This window comes from Asterias amurensis, chromosome 2 (assembly GCF_032118995.1).
Source record: "Asterias amurensis chromosome 2, ASM3211899v1".
Taxonomy (NCBI): domain Eukaryota; kingdom Metazoa; phylum Echinodermata; class Asteroidea; order Forcipulatida; family Asteriidae; genus Asterias; species Asterias amurensis.
In genome coordinates, this window is record NC_092649.1 from 15,481,706 (window position 1) to 15,500,190 (window position 18,485).

The 18,485-nt window shown below is 37.0% G+C and overlaps 1 protein-coding gene across 2 annotated transcripts in view; it reads left to right on the forward strand.

Moving 5' to 3' along the window:
• LOC139954443 (pseudouridylate synthase 7 homolog) overlaps positions 1-18,485 on the forward strand; it is a 104,710-nt gene that overhangs the window by 25,530 nt on the left and 60,695 nt on the right. For both annotated transcript variants that reach the window (XM_071954244.1, XM_071954243.1), the window contains exons 6-7: positions 3,263-3,377; positions 6,821-6,898. In XM_071954244.1, coding sequence (XP_071810345.1) covers positions 3,263-3,377; positions 6,821-6,898 — 193 coding nt within the window. The remainder of the gene's footprint in view (positions 1-3,262; positions 3,378-6,820; positions 6,899-18,485) is intronic.

An 18,485-nucleotide genomic window follows, 5' to 3' on the forward strand; every position in this document is an offset into this window, starting at 1 on the left:
GCCTTTAGTTCGTTACGTGTGTACAGCAGTGATCGTAGTACAAAGCCTGTAAGCACAAAAAACGTGCTTAGTACACAGAAAACGGTGCTTGGCAAAAACTGGGTACATTGCCTTGTTGGGCCAGGGCCCAATTCCTTAAAGTTGTTTAGCAGAAAATTCTACTTGCCAATAATGAGTGGGGCACATTTTGCAACAATGTAAACTTTGTTGAGTTGTGGCCATGGTAACAAATATCTGTTAAATGGGAAGGTACACGTTTGGTAATTGTCAAAGACCAGTCTTCTCACCTGTTGTATCCCTTCATATGCATAAAATAACAAGCCTGTGAAAACTTGAGCTCAATCGGTCATCGAAGTTGCGAGAAAATGATGAAAGAAAAAACACCCTTGTGTGACAAATTTGTGTGCGTTCACATAGGAATAAAAGACTTCTAGCTAGAAGTCTTTTATTATTTTGGTGAGAAATTACATCTTTCTCGAAGAGGGAGTCATTTCCCACAATATTTTATACTATCAACAGCTCTCCAATGCTCGTTACCAAGTCAGTTTTGTTTGTAATAATTACCAAACGTGTACCTTCCCTTTAAGCATGATTATTTGTACTTGGCAAGATTTTATGCTTACAGGGGTGGATTTCACAAAGGTAGTCCTAACTTAGGACTAGTCCTAGGCAATGCTAAGAGATAGGACCAGTCCTAAGTTAGGATGAGTCACTGGTCCTAACTTAGGACCAGTCCTATCTCTTAGCATTGCCTAGGACTAGTCCTAACTTAGGACTACCTTTGTGAAATCCACCCCAGGTTTATGAAATTGGGTAATGTCATTCACCAAAGCAATTACATGCTTCAGGCCTCTCTTTATTGTTGTCCTCCCCAGATTGTTTTTCTTCCCTAAAGGAATCGCTTCTTAATCAGATCAGTAATTTAATAATAAGGCTTCTTCAGAGATTGACAAAATGAAATGTCAAAATTTTAAGTGTATGGTCATGAGAGTTAAGCGTTATGAACATATTACACCGGTTCTATGTGTATGTTCTCTACACTGGCAACCTTTTCTCAAGCGGATTCAGTTCAAAATTCTTCTCCTTGTTTACAAAGCCATACATGGCCTCGCACCCCCATACATCAATAGTCTCATCTCCCAAAAGTCGCTTTCTTCATCCTTGAGCCTTCTATCAAACCAACATCCATCTTCAACTTTCCAATGCCCCACGCACGTATACCCTCTATGGTGATAGAGCATTCTCAGTAGCTGCACCAACTTGCTGGAACAAGCTCCCTCTTCACATCCGTGACTCATCCTCATCAGCTCATTCAAGAGCCGGGTTAAAACACACCTTTTCAGACAATGCTAAAAGCGCTTTGAAACGCCTGTGGAAAGCGCTATACAAATGTTATTATATTATTATGGTGAATTTCCTTTTTGTTGTCAGCAGTGAAGTGGAAATAAATGAACAGAGAGAGAGAGAGAGAGTCAGAAAGCACACAGGAAAAAAAGGCAATTAGTAGGGAGACAAGGGGGGGGGGGTTGTAGAGGGAAGGGGCTGGCATGGTCTGACCAAAAGATGAAAGAAGGTGAAACCACAAAGGACAATATCAATAAGGGTGGGAAGAGGGAGACAAAAGCAATTAGTTAGTGAATTATGCAGGTTAAAAAGGGGGATATCTGCTGGGAAAAGTAGAAGGCAAGTAGACAAAGGTTTATTGGTCATTTTCCTTCCTGGATGTTCAGACCATGGGGTTTGAATGGGCTGAAGGCGCCTTGTCCACAGTTTCCCCCTACACAACTGAACCATCTCTAGGTGGTGACCTACATGTAGTGCCTCAATGCCCTGTAGTGTAAAGTCTTGTCAGAAATGGAGTGATGAGGAAGATTGAAGTGATGTCCTACCAGGCATGACAGGTGTATCCAGCTTTTGGGTTTTGACTGTGGATCTCTTGACCTATATACTGAACACCACAGACTCTGCAAGATAAGAGATAGATGAGATTAGTGGTAGTGCAGGTGACATGACCCCTTGTCATATGGGTCATACAATTGCTTAGGGCTGCTTAAGCTCAAAATCAGCTTAGCAACATGGTTACCAGCCGAAATACCATGTCACATGTACAATTTGTGACTGGTATCCTGCTGATTTTTGCTGAGCAGAAACTTTTTAAGCAGTATTTACTGCTTTAAGCAACTCTATGAAGTTGGGGCCCTGTACGGCTGGTGAAGGAGTCCGATTCCCTGATGTGTTGTCTGCAGACGATGCATACGGAGATGTTGGTTCACCTGAAAGTAATCTCATCACAAACTCCAGCTCCACAAGATTTTTGGTAATTTCCCCGAAGAACTGATGGGAGAAGTGACTGTAGTGTTAACAATTTATGGTGGAAATTAAATGTTATGCCAAGAGTCGTGACAGTTTAATCATTGAATGTATCCATGAAATCATTCGTAGCCTTTAAGCAATTAGTCAAATGAGACACACTTGATTAGCTTTGGGGAAAGAAAATTTTTTTAATTTTCAAATGGTAGAGAGTGGGCGTTAATCCGGATCTCACAGGTTCAAATCCCACTCTTGTCAACTTTTCTTTGTTCAACACCAAATAAATAAGGGAAACAATGTGGTGTGAAGAGGTTTTCAACTAGTGGTTTCAACCCAACGAGGCCTGGTTCTTGATAATTTTGATTTCTTTCAACACAACACCCCTTCAGCTATGAAACAGTAAAGCCCTCTACCGCCCTCGGGTAAACAACTCCTTATAAGGAAATGTTGTGGGCGCTGCGCGTATTGCGAGGTGTGGCACAACTGTTTAAGCCGTTGCTCTCGACCAATAGGAATGAAGAAACTGTCTTATTAGAAGAGGTGCAAGCTCGCGTGTCACCCCCATGTTTCAACACTTTTTACTGGTCATAAACGAAGGTTTATACACACCCACGTGACACGCTCTCCACCAATAGGAATAGCGAAACTGTCTGAGTTATTTATGAATGAGATTTACCAAGTTTCGCTTGTGGTTTATTACTTGATTTCATAACATTAAGTTACAGTTTATTTTAATATCTGAAATATGGCCTTTAATTATATATGTTTCCTTGTCTTGACAGGTAATTTCACAGCTCATAATTCAAATCCCGCTCTGATAAATTTTGTCTTTGTTCAACCCAAAATAAATGAAAATTTACCCAGTTCTGTTTGTGGTTTACTACTTGATATCACAGCAGTAAGTTACAATTTGAATTAATATCTGAAATATGGTTTATGTTTCCTTGTCTAGGTAGGAAGACACGAAGCAATTGGGGCAAGGATCGCCCAAATTACTGTCGCTTTGTCATGCAAAAGGAGAACATCGAAGTCAACGATGCATTGACTCTTATCAGCAAATATTTACAGTAAGTTCCTGATTTGAAACTTTGAGAATTTTGTCAAAGAAAAAAGCAATAGAAAAAAAGCAATAGATTCATCTAATGTCGTGTTCCCATTTGGACTTTTTTCCCTGCGGTCACGCAGGACTTAAAGGCAGTGGACACTATTGGTAATTACTCAAAATAATTATTAGCATAAAACCTTTCTTGGTAACGAGTACTGTGGAGAGATTGATGGTACAAAACATTGTGAGAAACAGCTCCCTCTGAAGTGACATAGATTTTGAGAAAGAAATAATTTTCTATGAATTTGATTTCGAGACCTCAGATGTAGAACTTGAGGTCTCGAAATCAACCATCTAAACACACACGACCAATTGAGCTCAAATTTTCACTGGTTTGTGATTTTATGCATATATGTTGAGATTGACCAAGTGAGAACACTGGTCTTTGACAATTACCAATAGTGTCCAGTGTCTTTAAAGTTGGTGACTTATATTTGGTTTATATTTTATTTTACGTGGTTGTGGTAGGTTAACAGTGCGGAGCTGTTCCCATTGTACTTTTAGCAGCCCTGTCATGTCTGTTAAATTATCGAGGCTGCGCAAAAGTTTCACGACGTCTTTCAGTGTGTTAGTTTTACATCACGGTCGCAGTAAGTTGACAGGGAGGTCAGTTTACCTTGCGTCCCCATGGGATTTAATTTTGTCATTCTACAGAAAAGTCGCGGTACTGTAACAAAAAAAGTCAAACTGAAACACGGCATTAAACGGCTTTATAATAAACCAATTCTCCACAACACCTTCCCGATGTCCAAGTGGTATTTGTTAAGCTGAACAAATTCAAATCTCTAACAAATTTAAATGCTGGTCAGATTTTTGGTTTGTGTTTGCATTTGATGAGGCATACACAACTTAATTAAAATTCTTGTAACTAAATTTAATTGCTAAAATGTGTTAATGCAAAAGGTGATAAAAAATTATAATTAAGGTGTAACAAGGTGTCAAGTTTTTGTGAAGGTTTTAAAATTTAAACCATCATTTAGCACAAAAGGTAGCTAAGCACAACATATATATGCGTACTACAGGCATGCACTTCTTCCGCGGAATTCCAAGTTTTTTGGGGTTTTTTTAACGTGAAGAAAGAAAAAAAACGGGGAAAAAAAAGTTTAAAATTTTTTTTTTCCGTTTTTTATTTTACTACAATCATGTAAAATAAGCATAGTACATGCTAAAAATGCACCTAAGAGCATAATAAACCTCAACATTTTCTAGGGTACCATTGTGGGTATCATGTCCCGTGGTGTTTTGGCTGCCTCGCTCCACACTTGCCTTGTGCCTTTGAAAATTTTCCTTTTTTTTTTTTTCAATGGGCAGTTGCATGCCTGATACTAGAATAAGGATACCAGCTAAAAATCAAATCTCACTCGTACAATACATGTATGTGACTGGTATCTGTGCTTGTTTTTGCTTGGCAGAACATTGTTATGCCCTGGGCTTAACTTCATTAAGCTGTTTAAGCAGAAAATACTGCTTAACAAAAATCGTTGCTTAGTTTAGTGGGACACCAGTCACAACAATGTAAACTTAATATCTTTTTGGCTGGTAAACCGTTTCTGTTAGGTTTTTGTGCTTAGAGGATTTATGAAATTGGCCCCATTTAACCAAGGTCTGTCTACCCTTAAATGTTCCGAGGGGGGAAATGAGGAAGGGTGGGTTCAAGGTTTGGATTGACGATATTGATACATCACCTCTTAATCACATCCTGAAAGATTTAAGTTCAGGTCACTCTGCACTAAAAGGGGGGGGGGGTGGCATTTACAAACTGACCAAAGCTATGGAGGGCAGGGGATTATCTGGTAACTGAATCAAGGACATCTTATATGTCTCTATTAATACTTACGCATGAGGTAACGATACCCAAAACAAGGCCATCGGTGCAGCCACTGCAACTCGGATCAAGTGGCTGGTACTGGTGGTGGTGGCGTGATGTGCTCCGATGGCCTCATTTAAGGGGTCGTCGTGCATGAATATTAAGACGGGTGTATAAGTGAAATCGGGAACGAATTCATCCAACAATTGTGCATAGCAAAAGAGATTGTGCACTGTGAATGCTAATTGAGTACAAAATCCACCTGCGGGAGTTTGGCGAGTTCCCTTGATGGGAGCTCATCTTTCACATTAAAGGAATGTTACAGAATTGGTAACAAACAAAAATCGTGAAGATCACAGATTTGTATAAAACTTACACGGTCTAATGATGATGATAGTAGAAAACATCCCTTGAACTATTTCTGTCTGAACGTTCATATTTGATGAGAAATAAATAGTCTAGTTTCGCATTTTGGAGTTTATCGCTCAGGGAGCGTTTTACCCGGTACTCATTTTTGTTTTGGCATCGATGCAATGCAAAATTTGTAATCGGTTTTTCACCATTCTCTCGTGACCCAGATGGCTGATCGTTCTCAAACTTCTACAGGTTTGTCAGTTTACATATATAGTGGATTATATAAAGTGCTTACACTGCCAGCAACATTTTTGCAAGCAAAACCAATTCTGTAATGTTCCTTTAAGTGTTGTGGGTGCTGTAACAAGCACTACATGTAGCTATGTAGTCTAGTCAATGAACCTGTGGCATTAAAGGAACACGTTACCTTGGATCGGACGAGTTGGTCTATGAAAAGCATTTGAAACTGTTTGTTATGAAATGCATATGGTTAGAAAGATGTTTTAAATGTAGAATATATTGATCCACACAAGTATCACTCTAAATTGCACGGTTTTCATTTTACGGCGCGAACTAACACGGTCGGCCATTTATGGGAGTAAAAGTTTTGACTCCCATAAGTGGCCGACCGTGTTTGTCGACGAGGTAAAACAAAAACCACGCAATTTCTAGGCATATTTGTGTAGATCATTGTATTCTACTTTTACAACATCTTTCTAACCATATTGATTTTATAACAAACGGTTCCAGGACGCTTGTCAAAGACCAACTCGATCGATCCAAGGCAACGTGTTCCTTTAATTGCCCTGACAGGGACTCAAACCCACTCTCTGCTCATCGAAAAACTGGAGGGGGAGCCTGGTGCTCTTAACCACTCGGCCATGACACATCAAAGATGAGTGGAGAAGAACTTAAGTTGTTTTCCTTTAAAAAAAAAAAGTCACTGAATTTTTTAAGGGTGATGAATTTGTTAAAGGAAAACAAGATAAAGAAAACGAATATGTAGTTTGAATATTATTATTTTTTTTATATTTTTTTTTTTATGTAGTTTGAATTATGGAGAGGTTCATTTTAGGATGTGCCCCAGAGAATTCTGTGTACGTTCAAATTTAAAATCACTTCTTACATACTTTTTATCTGTAAGGGTCAAGTTACAAACCTTGACAATTTATAGTATTAGGATTTTGGTAAAACCAAATAATATTCTTTATCCTTTATGCAAATTTAATGTTCCCATTTTACAGTGTGAGGCGTCAGTCCTTTGGGTTTTCGGGGACCAAAGATAAGCGAGGAGTAACAGTACAGGAGGTGACAGTGTACAGGTTAGTGATACACAACGTATGACTAGTACTGGTTTTTTTTCTGCCAACAGGAATTTATTCGAAGTAATCCCAAGCTTTTCTGACAATCTGTTCTTGAGTTTTTTAATCATCTAATGATACAATTGATACTTGGTCTTCATTGGCACACAAATCCTAGTTGGTAGATCAAGATCGATTCAGGGTTTATTTAACAGTTAGTGTGCGGTAACACCATGTGTGTATCTACTTGTCAGGTAAAGTTTGTTCTTTTAAGAAGAACTGTTTTTCTTTATTCTACTACCTCGAAGTATATTTATCGGATGTTGGGGAGACTTCTCAGTTCTGAAAAAAACTGCTCTGCTTTTTTACTACTACCCCGGCAGAAGGTAAAGAAACTTGCCTGTGACTACTACTTTGGCTTTTTTTAGAAGATCGTAATTAACTGCACTATCGCGGAGTCAGTTCTTGAAATTGGTCTCAACGTTTCGACTAGCTTGCTCAAGTCATCGTCATGAGGCTAACAATAGTATTGCCGTTTATTAGGCATACTTTTGGACCATTCCTCTAACTTTCTCAACTCCTTGGGCCATATGCAACCACAAGCTGCTCCTGTTAGTGCTAAGAGGTTATTCCAAAACAAAACTGTCTCAGCCCTCCCAGGTCCCCATTTATACTTTTGGGTTAAGAGAAGAAATTATGGTTAAGTGCCCTGCTCAAGGACAAAAGATGATTCAGGCACCAGAACTTGAGTCTGATTGACGGGACCGCTCAACCATGACGCTTTGATGTGTTTGTGGCCAGTCCTACTATTGTTGTTCTATTATTCCCTTTAAAAGAAAATCTCTTGTGTGGTCCAGATTGGACAAAGAAAAGCCCTTGTGGGGTTCACTGTTTGTTTGTGTGCTGTATAAAATTTAATGGGGGTGTGTATGAATCTTATTTTTATTCCTTGCTTCTTTGTCTCGCTTCCTTTTTGGCTCTCTTCCATCTTGAGCCCCTCTGCCACTCCAACAGGTAGGCAGGGGTCAAGTGCAGGCTATTTAATGTGGACACCTCTTTGAAGATCAGTTGATCAAATGTTTTTTTTTCTATATGTCATTGTTCCTCGATTGGGCCATTGGCTGTTTGGTATGGAAGCTTTCATTGTTATAGCTTTTCTGAAATTTCTTCACTATTGTGTTTTGCTGAATATTGATTGACTCAACAAAGATATGGAATTAAACATTCTAAATTGATTAATATTAGGGCTAGATTTCAGAGAGCTAATTATCTATTTTTCTGATCACCTGCGCCAAGAGTATCAAGTAACAAACAGCCAATATTATAAATAAATTGCTGATAAACAAGCTCGATTACTAAGCAGAAATTCTGAAATGAACTATGCCAGGCTTTAAAAAATATAAATGATATATTGATCTCATAGCCCCATCAAAGTTTACGAGCCAAACCCAGGGTTAAATATCTTAGATTTAGCTGGTATGGGTATGGCTAGATGTCATGCGTTGAAATAGGGCGACCTTTCTTAGCAGCAGATTTAGTTAGCTGGTAACCCGCAACAGCTTTAAGTACATGTAGCTGGTTACTACCAACTCATATATGGACTAAGCAAAGAGATACCTACCAGCCGTTCCTTTTTTCTAGAGAATTCCAATGACAGTCCCTAATTCTGAACATCTTGTAATATTAAAGACACTTGACACTTTTGGTAATTGTCAATGACCAGTGTTCTCACTTCTTTTAACTCCTGACTCACACAACAGAATGTGTTTTGTCAAATTCGTGGTTGATCCCACAATCTGTGATTATTTTGGCAGCTTGACTGTAGATACATTTAAAGACACTGGATACTATTGGTAATTGTTGAAGACTAGTCTTCTCACTTGGTGTATCTCAACATATGCATAATATATTAAACCTGTGAAAATTTGAGCTCAATCGGTCATCGAAGTTGCGAGATAGTAATGAAAGAAAAAACACCCTTGTCACACGAAGCTTTCAGATGCTTGTTTTGGAGACCTCAAGTTGTAAATCTGATGTCTCGAAATCAAATTCAGGAAAAATTACCTCTTGAAAATTACGTCACGTCAGAGGGAGCCGCTTCTCACAATGTTTTATACTATCAAACTCTCCCCATTACTCGATACCAAGTACGTTTTCATGCTAATACATAAGTATTCTGAGTAAATGCCAATATAGTGTCTACTGCCTTTAAAGGGAAGGTACAGTACATGTACACGTTTGGTAATTACTCCAAAAAAATATCAACTTGATAACAAGCATTGGAGAGCTGTAAATAGAGGTAATTTCTCACCGTACTAAAATAATAAAAAAAATACTCCTAGCTAGAAGTCTTTTATCCTATCTGAAAGCACACAAATTCGTCTAACAAGGGTGGTTTTTTCCCCCATAATTTTCTCCCAACTCTGATAACCAATTGAGCTCAAATATTTTCACAGGTTTAATGTTTTATGCATATTTTGAGCTACACCAAGTGAGAAGACTAGTCTTTGACCAATAGTGTTACCAATAGTGTAACTTCCCTATAAAGGGTCTATATGTAACTTTTGTAGGACAAAAAACACAATGTCCACAGATTTACACTAAACTTACACAGTTTGAAGATAATGATAGTAGAAAGCTTCCCTGAAAATATTATGTGCCGAGGTGCTGTAGTTTTTGGGAAATGAGTAAAACAATGTCATGAAGATAATTTTCGTCTCATGAAACAAACATTATTTTAAGCATTTACACACATATTTTCATGACATTGTTTTACTAATTTCTCAAAAACTACAGCACCTCAGTAAGTAATATTTGAATGGAAGCTTTCCACTATCATTATCTTCAAACCATGTAAGTTTAATGTAAATCTATGGATATTTTGAAAAGGTACCCAACTCCTTTAAATGCAACTAAAACATTGTGGGTATGGGTTTGCTATGTAGGCAGGTATGCCATTGTGTGTGTAAGCTAGAGATCAAATTCATACATGTATGAATGTAGCCACATTCGTGTGGGGGGGGGGGGTGACATTGTTACCAAAATTGTTAGACTTCTAAAGGTAACATCATAGTTAAATAACTCTTTAACCATTAATCCAGTCATCTATTCAAAATACCTTGCAAATGGACAAACTTGAAAGCTAAAAGACTAAACTTAAAAGACGTAGGTGGAGACTCTACGAGCAATTATCTTAATTTGTCAATACATTTAATATTATGGGCAAATTATGAGAGTCTTCCGCTTATGCCTTTGAAATATTTACAACAAGGCTGTCAATTAGTAAAGTTATCTGAAAGGTCACAGACTCAAGGTTGGTTATTGACTTTCTAATGACAAAATTACCAGACTTTTTTTGCCTGTGCGTGTTTGCAAAATTTTTCTAGTCATGTGAAACAAAAACTGCAATAAGCTCTGCTGTGCCATCAAAAAGAACGGCCAAAATATTGTACTACAAATAAAAACAAAGCTTTGTAGAGAATTTTAACAGTTTATTACGGGGTTGAAATCAATAGGAAAACCCAATGTAAAAAAACAAGTACATGTAGGGCTTGAAATCATCAAATTCAGGGCTTGAAATCATCAAAGATAGAAAATTAAGTGCTGAAAAATCAATCTTATTCTTATTTTAAAATTTGCTTGACTATTGATTTTGTTCTGTACGTGTGTAATTAGCGATCCCATTGATCATATACCTCTTACGCCTGTGTGTTAAGTGACGACTGTGGTAGTGACTACTGGCTGGAAGTCTTTCTAGCCAAAGTCACTTGATTGATCACACATTAAAGGAACACAGTGCCTTGGATCGGACGAGTTGGTCTATAAAAAGCGTTTGTAACCGTTTGTTAGAAAATGCATGGTTAGAAAGATGTTGTAAAAGTAGAATACAATGATAAGTAGAATACAATGATCTACAAATATTCTGCAAAATTGCGTGGTTTTCCTTTCACCTCGTCGACTAAAACGGTCGGACATTTATGGGAGTCAAATTTTTGACTCCCATAAATGGCCGACCATGTTTCTTCGCGGCGTAAAAGGAAAACCGTGAAATTCCGAGGCATGTTTGTGTGGATTTTAAGTTATCTTTCTAACCATATGCATTTTGTAACAAACAGTTTCAAGCGCTTTTCAAAAACCACCTCGACCGATCCAAGGCAACGTGTTCCTTTAACTAACCTTAGGCTTGGAATTTCATCTTTGAAAGGGCAAGACCATTTTTATTTTTAACATGCGTTCCCCACTGAAAATCTTAAAGTCAATGGGACATTTTTTGGAGGGGCACCAAGGCCATGATTTGGGGCAACACAGGCCATGGCCTGCGTGGCCTGTGTGTAATTTCAGGCCAGCTTCTTGGGCTAAAATTTATAGCCATAAGCAAAGCTAACTTCATTAGTCATTTGTAGTCTGAGTTTCCTTAGCTTGTCAATCAACATGAAAAGTAGGGCTACACCTTTTAGACTAAAGGCTGGATCATACTTCCTGCGAATGCGAAGCGAATTTGACGTGAATTTGACGTCACAACTATCCTTTCGCAGCGATATTCACAAGTGAGTTGCCCAGAGCTGAACTGCTGCGATATTCATTGCGAATTTTGCCACGTCAACATTCGCTTCGCATTCTCATTCGCAGGAATGATGGGCTTTAGACTAAAAGAATGGCCAGCAGTCAAGATCATGACACAATTACTTTGACACAACTTACCTTTAAACTTTCAGTTTATTACCAGAGTACACAATAATACAATGCAATTCATCTACTTCAGTGTTCAATTCCTGGTTTATACAATCTTACAATTTACACCGCTCAAACAAATATTTATTCATGAGCCAGAATTAATACAGCCTGTCAAACCCTTACAATTTGTTTGATTAAAATAATAATTTAAAAAAGTGAGTAAACATAATGACGATGATTGAAGTATCGTCAGGTGACAAAATATAGCATTTAGAAAGGACATGTTTATACTTGAGGGTAGTGCCAGAGTCAACATAAATGGAGTGTGACAGTGTTTAAAGGAACACGTTGCCTTGGATCGGACGAGTTGGTCTATAAAAAGCGTTGGAAAAGCGTTGAAATGTATTGGTTAGAAAGATGTTTTAAGAGTAGAATATAATGATCCACACAAGTATCACTCAAAATTGAACGGTTTTCTTTTTACGTCACGAACTATCACGGTTGGCCATTTATGGGAGTCAAAATTTTGACTCCCATAAATGGCCGACCGTGTTATTGGCAAGGTAAAAAGAAAACCACGCAATTTCGAGGCATATTTGTGTAGATCATTGTATTCTACTTTTACATCATCTTTCTAACCAATGCATTTTATAACAAACGGTCACAAAACGCTTTTCAAAGACCAACTCGACCGATCCAAGGCACTGGTTCCTTTAATGGCTCGGCCTTACCAAGCATTTTGTATCTATGGTCAACACTCTCCCTTTTGTAGAATTGGTTGCACTTCAAATGCAAGCAATGCTACGTCCAAGGTGCTGACTGTATTATACAATGAATGAATAGTTACCCTAGCAACATATGAACAACAATTAAAGGCACTGGACACTTTTGGTAATTATTCAAAATAATTGTTAGCATAAAAACGTACTTGGTATCGAGCAATGGAAGAGCTGTTGATAGTATAAACCTTGGGAAAAACAGCTCCCTCTGAAGTAACGTAGTTTTTTAGAAGTAAATTCTCACTAAAAAGTTTGAGTTGAACTCGAGAACTTAGCTGAGGTCTCAACTTTAAGGCGTTTGAAAGCACACAACTTGTGCGACAAGGGTCTTTTTTCTTCCATTATTTTCTCGCAACCTTGATGACCAATTGAGTTTACATTTTCACAGGTTTGTTTTTTAATTCATATGTTGAGATATACCAAGTGAGAATACTGGTCTTTGACAATTACCAATAGTGTCCAGTGCCTTTAATAAGCTTGTCTGCCTATCCTACTATAGCACCGATTACCTGCAAATAAACAACACCTGGAAATTCAGAACTGGTTTTATCACGAAATACCAGTCAAGTTTAAAAATTAACAGAAAAGAGGAATAAAGTGTCCATTTATTCATACTTCTTCCAACGCTTGCTTTATGTTTCATTTCAGATAAATACATATAATTGATTTTTTTAAACAAGTTTATTATGTTATTAATTTGTTTGTCCTACATGTACATTGATTGGAAGGGGCATATACAAAGCTAACAAATTTTTTTAATTAAAAGTTACAGTGTGCTGTACATGCCATACAGGACACACCCTATGGTTACAAATTGTATTACAACTAAATAGAAGTCTCCTGACGATGACTAGAGCAAGCTAGTCGAAACGTTGAGAACAATTCAGAACTGACTCCGCGGCAGTACAGTTATTACGATCCTATAAGCTAAGTAGTCCAGTCTATTTTCTATACCATCCGCCCTGGTAATAGTAAAAAGCAGGGCAGTTCTTTTCAGAACTGAGAAGTCTCCCAAACCTCTGATTATCTACTCCAAGGCAGTAGAATAAAGCAAGACAGTTCTCTTAGAACAAACTCCACCTGGCAAGTAGATACACACATGGTGTTACCGCAAACCAAATATACAACTAAGTAGAACCAAAGTATTTCTTAAGATCCTTTACTTATTTATCTATTTTAAGTGACAATTGTCCCAAATAAATAGATCCAAGAATAATTTGTTTTTGCCACTTGACACACCAGTTTCAATAATGATAATATTTCAACTTTTCGCTTATTTTTCACGAGACTGGTTCAAAACATACTACATAGAAAATTAGCCTTATACATCAAAAAATGTACAATATGCGTAATTTTTTTTTTTAAAACACATTACAAAGTCATGTGCAACTTGGTAAACACATGGTACAACGTGTTATTTTTGTGTTTTGTTTTCATCAAATCCGTTTTGTTTTCCTTGTTAAAGGCACGTGATCGATTGTTAATTACTCAAAATAATTATTAGCACAAAAACTTACTTTGTATCGAGCAATGGAGAGCTGTTGATAGTATACAACTTTGTGAGAAAAACAAATTAATTTCAAGCCATCTGTTTCCAAATACAGACAACCAGACGTATGCAACCGGACGTAAAAAAATTCAACAATCGATTTTACAGATAAAAATGCACATAATTGTGGGCTCAATGCCATATAAGATCATCAATTGCAATTTCATACTCAGAATAATTAAAAAGTTGTCGCATGATAAAAAATAATCAAAATTCAAAACTAAATATTTTTCTTAGAAACTGAATGTTTTGTTTTGCCAACCATTACTACTGAGACCACACTTGATCAATAAACTCCATTGTACCAGGAGCTCCAAAATATGCAAAACTAATTTGGTGAAATCCAAACAAACTGCACTAACGACTTAAGAGTCTGAGCAGACCAAAATCTCATTGTGAACAACTACATTGGTTTTTTTAAATTAAACCTGAATACTTCGACTTAAATATTTCAAGCAATAAGCCTGCTCCTGGCAGTGTTTGTGCTCTGGTTTTGCCTTTTTGTGTGTACGTTTTTTTTTTAACTTTATTTTACACAATACAATATATACAATTCAAAAGACAAATATTAAAAACCAGGTTGGTCCTACCTTTATATTTAAAGAACCACGTTGCCTTGGATTGGTCGAGTTGGTCTTTGAAAAGCGTTTGTAACCATTTGTTATAAAATGCATATGGTTAGAAAGATGTTTTAAAAGTAGAATACAATGATCTACACAAACTTGCCTCGAAATTGTGTGGTTTTCCTATTACTTTGCGAACTAACATGGTCGGCCATTTATGGGAGCCAAAAACTTGACTCCCATAAATGGCGGACTGTAATTTCGAGGCATGTTTGTGTGGATCATTATACTCTACTTTTAAAATATCTTTCTAATCATATGCATTCTATAATATACGGTTACATACGCTTTTCAAACGATCCAAGGCAACGTGTTCCTTTAATGTTAACAAAAATTCATGTAATTACCATACAAACCTACTTGGTAAAGAGCACTGGAGAGCTGGTGATATACATGTAATAAAACATTTTAAAAGACGACACCCCTTTGAAGTAATGTAGTTTAAAAGTATTAGGTTATTTTTTCTTAAATTTGAAGTTTTTGTCTCAAATCTGTCACACAAAAAATTCAAAGAGGGATAATATTAATGCAAGTTTAAAAGTACAAAGGCCTAAAAGCTTTTATTTAAATATTCACAAAGGTATGTAGTTATTTTTTAATGACTCTGCCACTCTATGGATACATTGTTTTGCCTGACTATATTATAGCAGTAAGCTGTATTGGAGAAAGAGACCTTAAAGTGTCATGCTCTGTTTGGTCTGTTGTGTCTGTCTAGTATTGCTTTTCACCGTTCAAACTGTTTTTGTACTTCTCTATTTAATCACAAGCATTTCCCTTAGCATGGGGATATGCTTCAAATTCCCGATGTGACGTTGATGGTAGGGGCGGTAACAATCCACAAAAGGGGGAGGGCATGACTTATTCGCTAACTACGCAAGTCAGATATGTCGGGAATAAACAAAACATAAATGAAATGAATGACAGCAAAATTAACTGTTTTATTTGAATTCACTGCAGCATCCCTTTAAGACACAGTTCCACATTAGAGCTGCCAAGTCTTCTTGATTGTGCAGAAAGTTCCCTGAAAATAAACCAGTCTGTTCATGTTCTGATGAACAAGTTTGGAAGTCTTACTGATTATGGAAACTTTTCCCCCCATTACGTAATTCTGAATATCTCCCAGATTGTTCATCAAAATATCCCGATTGCAAGGTACCAATGTTGAGTTGCCAACCACCAGTTCTTTTCAGAACCAACATTACTCAAAAGAAAATGTACAGATAGTTCTACCGCAAACCTCACGTGAATATTTAAAGTCTTGATGACGTTTAAAGCCATTGGACCCTTTCAGTAAACAGTGTTGTCCAAGGCCCACACTTTGTGTACTACAACTTCTATATCAAATAACAAACCTGTGAAAATTTAGGCTCAATCGGTCATCGGAGTCGGGAGAAAACAACGGGAAAACCCACCACTGTTTCCGCGCGTTTCGACGTGTCATGACATGCGTTTAAAATAAATACGTAATTCTCGTTAACGAGAATTTATATTGTTTTGCTGTTTTCTCAAAAAGTAAAGAATTTCATGGAATAATATTTCAAGAGAAGTCTTTCACCATTGCCTTCTGTAAACCCTGTAAGTTATTTGTAAATCTGTGAACTTTTTTTTTTTTTTTTTTCTGAACCGAAAGGGTAAAACGGCTTTAAAGAAGTAAAAACTAAATTTACTGAATTGCTCTGGAGTATTAATACTTTTTGCAGTGTCATAGGGTTCAAGGCAAGTTTTTGTTAACGACACATGTTGATCTCAATAGACTGTGCAAGTCTCATGCATATTCAAATTTCTGAGACTGAGTCGGGCCTGTATGCTTCGATTTTGAAAGGGCAAGGGCACCAAGGCATTTTCACCTCGGTAAAGGGCACCCTATGATGAAAGTGTAAGTTTCTATTAGAGCATTTTAAGGGCACCAATCCAAAGTAATGACCCGGGGGCATAGAGACGATCGCCTTTGTTGTCTCCTTGAAGTATCATGCTGTTTGAGTCAGTCCCAACTGTTCAACTTGTGTGCCCGATTCTATTTTTTCAATTAGTTTTAGTTTAACACAGTTTATGGCGATAAAAATGATACTCGCCCCAAGTTGTAATTTTATTTCATTTTTAAATTAGTAGAATATTTCTAAAAAGAAACATTTTATAAGCTGTTTTCTTGTTTTCAATATGCATGAGACTTGCACAGTCTAACGGCCAAGCCAACTCATTATTTTAATTTAAAAATTTGCAACTTATAATTTGTGATGATCATAAAAAAACTGTGCTACATGTATATGTAAAGTAGTTTGATTCTCTCATAATAATCACTCAACGAGTCCATTATTTCAACAACTGCACTTAATTATTTGTTGGCTGTTTCCATGAAGACGAGATAGTCTTATCAGTAAAACACAATTTACATCCATAAAAGATGAGTTTAGACACCTCAATTAATATTGTATGTGATCAAGGACGTATTGCCAATTGAGTCAATGGGGATTATGTTAAAGGAACATTACAGAATTGTTTTTGTTGTGAATAAAACAGTTGCTGGCAGTGTGGGCACTTTATGTGAACCACCATATACATAAACTGACAAACCTGTATAAGTTTGAGTTTGATCCGCCATCTGGGTGCGAGGAAAATAGTGAAAAATCACAAAAAAACACTCACTTAGCGATAAACTCCAAACGGGAAATTAGTTTGACTCATTTTTCATCAAATATGACATTCCAGACAGAAATATTTTAAAGGATGTTTTCTACAATCATCATCATTACACCGTGAAGGTTTTAAGTTAACCTGTGATGTTTGATTTTTTTTTTTTACCAACTCTGCAATGCTCCTTTAATATTGAATTTCATAGTCTAGGGAGCCAGAACACTGTGCTGAGGTAATGAAAAGGTGTCATTAGTTCTTGATGAGCGTTTTCACTTGAAAAATTAATTTATTTATATGTAGATCGTTAACAATAAGCTCATTAATTTTCTAGCAACAGTCATTGTCAGTTTTTTTTTTTTGCAAAGGTAATATATGGTAGTATCGTGAAAAGGACATTGACTTGTGACAACAGCTAGATGTCAACTCACCCTTTGAGGGGTTTTTAGGTTGTCGCTGGTGTTACTCATTTCTATAAAAAAAAAAATACAGCATCCCAGCAAGTAATATTTTAAGGGAAGCTTTCTCACAAATTTTGAACTGTGTGAGTTTAAAGTAAATCTGTGGACATTGTGTTTTATGTTACAACAAGTACCCAGAACCTTTAATGACCCATGAAATTAAACAGTGTACACCATACCTGGTACCTGTTATTTAAAGACCTGGACACCTTCAGTAATTGTCAAATACCAGTCTTCTCACTTGGTGTAGGTTTCTCAACATTTGCATCAAATAACAAACCTGTGAAAATTTGAACTCAATTGGTCATCGAAGTTGCAAGATAATAATAGAAGGAAAAAAACCTTTCACATAGCGTTGTGTGCTTTCAGATGCTTGATTTCGAGACCTCACACGTTAGGTCTCAATTTCAAATATTTTACTCAGAAATTAATCAAATAGAACGTGTATGTTACTTCAGGGCATGCAGGGGGAGCCGTTTTTCACAATGTTTCATACGATCAACAGCTCTCTATTACTTGTTACCAAGTCAGTTTGTATGCTAACAGTTATTTTGAGTCTTTACCAATAGTGTCCAGGGGTCGATTTCACAAAGGTAGTCCTAACTTAGGACTAGTCCTAAGCAATGCTAAGAGATAGGACTGGTCCTAAGTTAGGACCAGTAACTCATCCTAACTTAGGACTGGTCCTATCTCTTAGCATTGCCTTGGACTAGTCCTAAGTTAGGACTACCTTTGTGAAATCCACCCCAGTGCCTTTAAGTTTGATTCAAGTATGTCAGTGGTAATGATTCTCTTGTTGAGCTAATGAGTCTGACCAACTACATGATCTAGAGATAGTTGTGATGAATCCTGTTGACCGAAGACTTCGGTGATGACTCTTGGAGGAAATGACGC